At 44.1% G+C, this 9,778-nt stretch overlaps 1 protein-coding gene across 2 annotated transcripts; it reads right to left on the bottom strand.

Annotated features, from left to right (window-relative positions):
* hdc (histidine decarboxylase) lies at window positions 1-9,778 on the bottom strand. 2 transcript variants are annotated; one of them, XM_014144319.3, is made up of 4 exons: window positions 9,390-9,778; window positions 5,958-7,052; window positions 5,018-5,172; window positions 1-4,754 (listed from the first exon to the last, which is right to left on the bottom strand). In XM_014144319.3, the coding sequence occupies exons 1-4, from the start codon at window positions 9,547-9,549 to the stop codon at window positions 4,590-4,592; spliced, it is 1,575 nt and encodes a 524-aa protein (XP_013999794.1). In that variant the 5' UTR covers window positions 9,550-9,778; the 3' UTR covers window positions 1-4,589. The 2 variants fall into 2 exon arrangements, with proteins under 2 accessions (XP_013999794.1, NP_001167436.1); NM_001173965.1 differs by having other exon boundaries at window positions 4,313-4,754; window positions 5,958-7,049; window positions 9,390-9,718.

Here is a 9,778-nt window from a genome sequence, read left to right as displayed (position 1 = left end):
AAGGGGTAACATTTTATTTTTTTATTATAAGACACAGTGGCAGAATAAATTCAACCACACCTTTGTTTCATCACAATAACAGAGAGCAACATCTGTCCGGTGAAGTCCACAAAGCATTTTGCATGTAACAAACAGTTTCATGACCTACAGCATGGTCAAGCAAGTTCATGTTTCAGAATACTAAACAACCATTGATTTAGAAACATGGAGAGTTACCACAAGTGGAAAAGAAAACAGGTGCTGCCTGCACTATTCCAGCAACATTTCAACATCATCAAATCACCTGCGCTTAGTTTAATACGGTGACAACTAAAAGATACCAAAAACAATTTAATCGAATCGACGTAAGCTAAATATGATGTGGCTGTCGATGGTACTGATTTGTGTGTGCGTGCGTGCAAGTAGAAAAAAACAACGAGATGCAACAGTTGTGTAAATAATGTTCCCTGTATGTGTTAACTCTAGGGGTGCCTTATTCCCCTCTACGTTCTGCTTTTGATGTGTGATTGGTGTCAAGTCAAATCCAAACTGGCTTCCCTTGACACTTTTGTTTTGGTGTATCAGGACTATTCACATTTGAGCTCACTCAGTTTAGCCAACACTGATTGGCTATTATTATTATAATTATTTTTAAATGATCAAGGGAGGTGAAATGCTCTCGCTTCCCTTGCATTCAATGCTACGGGCGGCAACGATGTCATACTCTTTTTGACCAGACAGCCTCAGATAAGTGGATTAAACATACTGAGAAAGAGGGGCGCTGTTTTGCTCGCTCGGATGCTTTCTCCAGTGAGATACATTCAGCCTCTTGCAAATTGAAGGAAAATTATGAAACACAGAGACGAAAGAAGCATTTTTTTTTTTTTTACGTTTTTACATGTATTTTTCGCTTCCCTTGGCATCCATGAATACACGCCACTGATGTGCAAAGCTCATACATACATACAGTACCCAAGACGACTCAAAGCTGAAATTGCCGCCAAAGTTGGTTCTACAAAATATTGACTCAGGGGTGTGAATACTTATGTAAATTACATATTTCTGTATTTAATTTCAATAAAGACTTTCTGAAGGCCCAGTTATTCAGGAAAGCTTAAAGTTGCACTGCCTCCTCTCCGATCCAAGTAGCTATTTTTCGCTCACCTAGAACGCTTCAATATAGCCTAAACATAAAATGTATTACCTTCTTATGTGTGGCATAAACACAACCAGTCAATGTTTTAATCTGATTATGCTACTTCAAGGCTAACTGCACATGTTCGTCCAAAATATAATTCTAGCATCCAAACTGTGCACCGCCACGCCATTTGATAAATGCAAATAAACATCTGTTCAGTGTGCAAATTACGGGGGGCCAAAGGGGGCTCAGACCTCCGAAGGAAACATGTGCTCCCCAAAATGCAACATAAGTCAAACTTTGGGGGGGTCTCTTATTTGTTTAAAATGCCATTTTGTACTGATAGTGGTAAATATGAAAATAAAAGCTTATTCCAAATTAAACAAACACCCCCACCTCTCTGTCATAGTTTAAACCAGTGACAGTTGGTTCAAGCAGAGAGAGGGAGGCAAAGCGAGAGCCCTGTCTCTGCCCAAAATCTATCCATGTTAAGCATGCGAGGAATTTTTGTATGGGGGGCAATGAGTGTCGAATTTAGTCAAGACAAACATTAATTCTTATTTTGATATGTGAGGCTTATTTGATCTAATAGAAGTTTCCTAATGCTTAGATTGTTACGAGTGTACTTGAAAGAGAGCGACCAGGCTCCACATATTTTCTGACCTGTGACCCACTGACACCGCCCCCAGTTAGAGGGGAATAAGGCACCCCAAGAGTTAACACATACAGGTAACTTTATTTACACACACTGACGAAAATGAAAATGGGGGTGTACATTTTCATTTTTGTCAGTGCTCTCTTTCATGGTCCTTCAAGCTGGATTTGTGCCTTTGCTGACACCTCAGCAGGTAGCCTGGAGGGTAGGAGCGTTGGGCCAGTAACTGAAAGGTTGCTGGTTTGAATCCCTGAGCTGACAAGGTACAAATCTGTTGATCTGCCCCTGAGTCAACCCAATATTCCCCGGGTGCCGATGATGTAGATGTTGATTAAGGCAGCCCACCCCACCTCTCTGATTCAGAGGGGTTGGGTTAAATCAAAATCAAATCAAATGTTATTAGTCACATGTGCCGAATACAACAGGTGTAGACCTTACAGTGAAATGCTTAATTACGAGCCCCTAACCGACAGTGCAGTTTCAAAAAATCTGGATAAGAATAAGAGATAAAAGTAACAAGTAATTAAAGAGTAGCAGTAAAAAAATAACAATATATACAGGGGAGTGCCGGTACAGAGTCAATGTGCGGGGGCACCGGGTAGTTGAGGTAGTATGTACATGTAGGTAGAGTTAATTAAAGTGACTATGCATAGATGACAACAGAGAGTGGCACTGGTGTGGAGAGGAGACAGGAGGGGGGGCAATGCAAATAGTCTGGGTAGCCATTTGACTAGATGTTCAGGAGTCTTATGGCTTGGGGGTAGAAGCTGTTTAGAAGCCTGGCCCCAGTGATGTACTGGGCTGTTCGCACTACCCTCTGTAGTGCATTGCGGTCAGAGGCCGAGCAGTTGCCATACCAGGCAGTGATGCAACCAGTCAGGATGCTCTCAATGGTGCAGCTGTAGAACCTTTTGAGGATCTGAGGACCCATGCCAAATATTTTCAGTCTCCTGAGGGGGAATAGGTTTTGTCGTGCCCGCTTCACGACTGTCATGGTGTGCTTGGACCATGATAGTTTGTTGGCGATGTGGACACCAAGGAACTTGAAGCTCTCAACCTGCTCCACTGCAACCCCGTCGATGAGAATGGGGGTGTGCTCGGTCCTCTTTTTCCTGTAGTCCTCAATCATCTCCTTTGTCTATAGGCTGTCTCGTTGTTATACCCCCATCTAACAACGATGGTGTTAGAATCGTGCCTGGCCGTGCAGTCATGAGTGTACAGGGAGTACAGGAGGGGGCTGAGCACGCATCCCTGAGGGGCCCGTGTTGAGGATCAGCATGGCGGATGTGTTGTTACCTACCCTTACCACCTGGGGGCGGCCCGTCAGGAAGTCCAGGATCCAGTTGCAGAGGGAGGTGTTTAGTCCCAGGGTTCTTAGCTTATTGATGAGCTTTGAGGGCACTATGGTGTTGAACACTGATCTGTAGTCAATGAATAGCATTCTCACATAGGTGTTCCTTTTGTCCAGGTGGGAAAGGGCAGTGTGGAGTGCAATAGAGACTGCATCATCTGTGGATGTGTTGGGGCGGTATGCAAATTGGAGTGGGTCTAGGGTTTCTAGGATGATGGTGTTGATGTGAGCCATGACCAGCCTTTCAAAGCACTTCATGGCTACAGACGTGAGTGCTACGGGTCGGTAGTCATTTAGGCAGGGTACCTTAGTGTTCTTGGGCACAGGCACTATGGTGGTCTGCTTAAAACATGTGGACTAGGTATCCCCCTTTCCTTTAGTATGGCGGCCCACAGAGACCACACAGGGTAATTTCCACACTGCCAACCCGCGGTCCAGTGGAGCATGGTTCTGAGGTATCCAGTGGACTACTACCATGTGGATTATACCCCCTCTCTGGAGCCTATGTTCCCTCTCCTCCACCTGTGGGACACTACTCAGCACCAGGTAGGGCTGCAGTAACACTCCAATGTGTGGACTACCAGAGAGCCAAATTTCTGCATCCGTCGTATGGTTTTCCCTTTTCCGATAGTGTACAGGAAGCACATTTTGCTTGTATGAAGCAGGATGTAACGGAGGTGTCTTCACATTATGCAACAGAAAAATAGATCCCGGGCTTCCTCCAGTCAGGGGAGCCCTCTTCAACAGGTTGCAGTGGAGAACATGGGACAGTCATATTGAGTACATCAGAAGGATGCCGCCTCTCCAGCCCCAGCAACGTTGCTGGCTACTAATGTAACTTTAGGGTGAGTATATACAGTACCACTCAAAAGTTTGGCCATTTCACATCGGTTACACATGCTTAAGTGGTAAAGTCAATATCCACGTTTATAAACACAGGGTCGCTACAGTTATTGTCATTTGTGGTCTTAAACATTATTTTGAGTGAGTGAATTCAATGAGAAGCTGGGCAATTTTTTTTACAGTACGGGGGTAGATATTTGTCACTACACACCTTCAATATGTACCAATCACTGTGCACCAATAAGCCAAGCATTAACCAAAGAGATTCATAGTGTCATTTAAAAATGTACTAATTTCCACTGACTCTTTGCTGTTTGCCAATTATGATGAACAAGAACATGCAACATTTCTTTCTCTCCTTTATTAGAGATTTTTTGTAAAAATGCAATTTGACCTACAGATACATTCACTTGTCACAGTATATGCGTTGCTCGTCTTTTTAAGTGCCAGACAGTTCCAAACTGTTTAAGGTCTTATGAATATAATTTTTTTCTGAAATCATGTAGATGCTGTCTTGGAACTTTTTAGTGGAGTCATATTCTTTCTATACATAAAAAAAGAGAAAACAATAACTGAAGCCCAGAAAAAAGCATACACGCACAAGCATACATGCACAACATTTGTCAATAAGCTTCCAAGACTTTGAAGGAGGAGAATGGCTTGACAAAGTGGTAGTCGAGGTTCCCACAGTGGGGGCACTGCTGCACGTTGCTGTACTCTGAGAAGTACTGCATCCCCACCCTGACATCTATGACCGGCTTACCACAGTGCTTGCAGTTCAGACGGGCCTAAGGGCACAAAGAGAGGAAATGCCTATGGATCTGCAGTAGTTGACTTTGCCATCCATAATGTCAATGAGACTAATTGATAGCAAGAGATCTAGCCACAACACAACCTGCATTTTGATCTGACTATGGCCCATGAAGTTACTTTATGGCAGCCTGCCATGTCAGAATGACGACCCTTGACCATGCAGACACTGACCCAAAGATGAATTTCAAACTCCTCATGAGAAGAAAAAGGTGTGAGGAATACTAAGTAGCCTACTCACCTGACAACATGGCGTCGCAGCCAGTATATCGTAGGTGTACATTGTCCCCAACTGGTGCCAGCTCCCATCCCACCTGGACTTGCACTTGATACATACAATTTTGTGGACTCCCTCCAGACAGTCGACACAGATTGCATACAGGTGCATCAGCCTCCCTTCACAAGAGAGACAATAGTGTTATTTAATATAATCTACAATAAGCCCTACAGTGTGAAAAATACATGCATGAAAGTGATTTCACTGTAACGCATATTAATCATGCATATCAAAGGCTGAAGATCAAAGCAACATCATCCATCCACTGTTTTAATTCATATCCATGTGGTGAATAGCTACCAAGCCGCTCGTGGAAAACTGGATAGATTAACTTGATTGATATGTATGATATGCTTGATCACATTCATGTGGCATAATCATTTCATTTACTTCTCAATTAAAGTAATTCATTGTATTGTGCCAAGTTTATTATGGTGTGCTCTCATCTTAAATATATGCAAGAGATAACACCCTATACGCAGACCAGAATAACAAATGATGAAAAGTGTTATTCTGAAGACTTTTGTCTGTCCCACCATACACCTTTTGAAGTCCAAATAATTTGCTTGCAGCCACATACTGTAGCTCCTGAGACCTTATCAGCTGTCAACAGTAAGCTTGAACTTTTCACTGTACACATTTTTTCTACCTCAGCAGGAAGCTCAGGACCAAGCCAATCATTTTCAATGTTGTAATTACATGTTTCCTGAGGCTGTTTGTGGGAAAATATGTCCACAGAATATCTAACAAGAATGATGCCATTTTCCGTTTGCAATATTTGAGTTTGTAGCCTATCACAACATACTTATGAGGCATGTGCTATGTTTTAGCTGTCTGCTGATTCTGATAGCCTAAGTGTTTCAAATTCAGTTCCTCAGAGACAGACATTGTTCCGCAGGCCTACCTTGCAGGTGGCACGGCACATCGTACTCGATCTCATCATGTCTAGCAGGGCTCAGGAACAGGGTCCCGTCCACCAGGGGGAACTGCTCAAAGACAGGCAGGGTGCGGTGGCACAGGGCACAATTGACCATGTTCCTGTGGCTGGCGCTCAGAGCCGACAGGATGTACCTCCTCAGGTCCTCTCCCTGGCCTGCCTGGGCATCATCCTCCATACGTACGTGGTAGGTGTTCAGCTTGTGCCTGGGAATGTGGGTCAGCAGCTCTGTGAGGTCCAGCCTTCGCAGGAACTGCACTGGGTTATCCCCCAGGGTGAGTCTGGGCAGAGGCAAGATGGTGTGATCCAGGTGGCCTCCGCGACCCAGCATGCCGCTTGCCAGCATGTGCTTCCGGTGGCTATCCATGTGCACTGCCTTCTTCAGGAACTCCCCCAGGTGCCGGGAGTTGCGGGGCCCTGCGAAGGTGGGCGGGGAGAAGAAGGAGAAGCCTAACGGAGGGGACTGGCCCGGGGACTCAGAGGGTGAGCGGGGCCCCAGGCTGCTTGCACAGAACAGCCCTACGTGTCCCCTCTCTTGAGAGTTCTGCCGATCCACTGACTGTCGGCGAGGCAGCTCCTGACTTGCTCTGTGAGCCAGCTTACTGCCCCCATGCAACTTGCCCCTCTTAGGGTCATCAGGCAGATCCAACCCGCCTCCACATGCACCCGATCCAGCTCCAGTTGAGCTGCTCAACTTCCCCAGGCTCTTCTCCAGAGGGATCTTCTTCTTTACATCTGTCATGCGCTTCACCTGGTACCAGTTTGTGTCTTTCTTAAGGTGGCCCTGGCCGCAGCGGCAGGAGCAGAAGCGGAAGGCCAGGTCGTATCCCTTCTTAGTCCACATGTTCTGCCGGCACTGCTTCTCGTTCCAGCTGCGGGCCCTTCCAATGCAGTTGAACTGGACCAGGATGCTGCTCTCCCACTCGTAGAAGCACTGCAAGTGCATCCAGTTGCCATAGGGGCAGCTATCACTGTTGCACACTACACGTTGATAGTCATCCTTCTCAAGGTCAATGTCTCTGGCCAGACTGCACACAAGAGGGGTAGCACAGGGGGCCTCTGCTGGACACAAAACAAAAGAGTTACTATATCACTCATAAATATATTATAACATCTTCATACGAAGTATGACTTGAAAATAAAAACAAACATGAGCTTTGAAGCACAAAATTCACTTTGGACATATCACAGAGCAACAAAACGATATTAAACATAATAGATTTTCATTCATGCTGTAAAGACTAACTCCTGTGAATGCAATTTTGACAATATTCCATGCTGTTAGTGAACGATTCAGGACTGAAACATCAATGCAGAGCCTGTCTGGAACTTAACATTAAACAGTAATGGACTGTGTGAACATTTAAAAATAAGAAGAATGCTAATGGAGTCTGTGTTATCTTGCAACATAAGAGCCATCATCACAGAGCATGGATCACTGAGAAAGACCGTCTGAATACACATCAGACAGGGAAACCCATCAGTACAGCCAAGTGAGTGGGGAAGTAGTCCAATGAATAGATTTAATGAAAATGTGGCCTTCAACGATTCAGGGGAGACCTTTAATGAAGTAATTAAAGAAGCACTACACTCATAGAAAAAAGGGTTCCAAAAGGGTTCTTTGGCTGTCCCCATAGGAGAACCGTTTTTGGTTCCAGGTGTAACCGGTGTGAAATGGCTAGTTAGTTAGCGGGGTGCTCGCTAATAGCGTTTCAATCGGTGAAGTCACTCGCTCTGAGACTTGAAGTATTGGTTTCCCTTGCTCTGCGGCTTTTGTGGAGCGATAGGTAACGATCCTCCAAGGGTAACTGTTGTCGATGTGTGCAGAGGGTCCCTGGTTAGAGCCCGGGTAGGGGCGAGGAGAGGGACGGAAGTAGCACTGTTACACAGGTACAACCCTTTCGGGTTCCATGTAGAACCCACTGTGGAAAGGGCTCTACTTTGAACCCAAAACGGTTCTACATGTAACCAAATGGGTTATAGCTGGAACCAAAAAGGGTTCTTCAGACAGCTGAAGAACCCTTTCAAGTTATAGATCAGCCTGGTCTCATAGACTAGACATCACATAGTAAATGTAAATCCAGTACAGTAAAATTTGTACAATATGTTACGTTTGGTATGGGTACATGAGACAGAAGGTTACTTAAGGCAAAAATGAAAGTAAGTGGCTCTTCGTGGTGAATGGCTAGACGTATAACGCGAACGTCTACCAACCCAAAGGTTGCATGTTTGAATCTAATCACGGACAACTTTAGCAACTACTCACTACTTTTTAGCTACTTTGCAACTACATAGCATGTTAACTAACCCTTCCCCTAACCCTTTCATCTAACTCAAAACCTTAACCCCTAGCTAACGTTAGACACATAGCCACCTAGCTACCGTTAGCCAAAAACAATTGGAATTCGTCAAATATTATACATTTAGCAAATTTGTTACATATTGTACAAATTTCAATTTGTAACATATCATACGAAATGGATGATAGACATCCACAAATAAATACATACGAAACATATCATACTAACACAAATGTAAATCCGGGACACTCCAATTAGTATGATTTGTGAATGTCCTTCAACCACTTCAAATTATGTTATGAATTACAATTCGTATATGTTACGAAATGCAATTTTTTCAATATGTTACAAATTTGCGAGGTGTATAATATGTTACAAATTCCAATTTGCTGTGGCTAATGTTAGCTAGGTGGCTAAATGGATAACGTTAGCTAGGCTAGGGGTTAAGGTTAGGGGAAGGGTTAGCAAACATGCTAAGTAGTTGCTAAGTAGTTGCAAAGTAGCTAAAAAGTAGTAAGTAGTTGCAAAGCTAATTAGCTCAAATGCTAAAGTTGCCATGATGAGATTTGAACACGTAACCTTTGGGTTGTTAGACGTTTAGGTTAGGGTTAGCTAACATGCTAAGCAGTTGCAAAGTTGCTAAATAGTTAAAATTGCCTGTGATGAGATTCGAACACGCAACCTTTGAGTTGCTACATGTTCGCGTTATAGGCTCACCCATCCACCCCGACCAATCACTTTACTTTCGTTTACCGCCTAAAATAACATTCCGTCTTATGTAGGGCGGTTACCAAAGGTAACTTAACGTACTCATTGAAGTATCCCGGATATACGTTTACTATGTTACTCTAGTCTAAGAGACCAGGCTGAATGTGTGCGTCGTGATATGGCAATGCATGGTGCTCCATGTCAACGCATCATTAAATTACCAATGCATAATGCTAGTTGCCAAGCCAATAAAGCAATAACACGTGAGGTAGGTACAGTCGATGACAACAATGAAATGTGAAGCAACGTAAGCTTATGTCGTCTCGTGCGTATGCAACAAAATCCATTGCAATAACTTGCCACGCATGTTTTGACACAATTTCACACTTACCACTTGTATGCTCGTGTAACGGTGCAGCTGTAGCCCCCAATAAGGTTGTTACCCCTGGTGCTCCCACTGTTGCGGCAGCACTGGCTCCATTTTCTTGCTCATCTCCACTACTATTAGTGCGTTTATTTCTCTTCCCCTTGTTGCTTTTCTGGTTGGGCATTTTACTGATCCTGATATGAATAATTTCAAACTATAAACGACTGTCTGACATTTCTGCGGATTCCATTTGAATCCCACTTCAAATGCACTGATTCTCTCTTCTTGATTGCAGGTGGTACTGTTTTTGCAGCTATATCACCATCTAGATTTCTGCAGTTGTGACAGCAAAGGTAACCTACGAAGAAGGCGTGTCCGTTTCTTGTTTTGATTCCTGCTTTGAATGTAGATCG

Source organism: Salmo salar, chromosome 15 (assembly GCF_965601325.2).
Source record: "Salmo salar chromosome 15, fSalSal1, whole genome shotgun sequence".
Classification (NCBI taxonomy): domain Eukaryota; kingdom Metazoa; phylum Chordata; class Actinopteri; order Salmoniformes; family Salmonidae; genus Salmo; species Salmo salar.
This window is presented reverse-complemented; position numbering and strand designations above follow the sequence as displayed.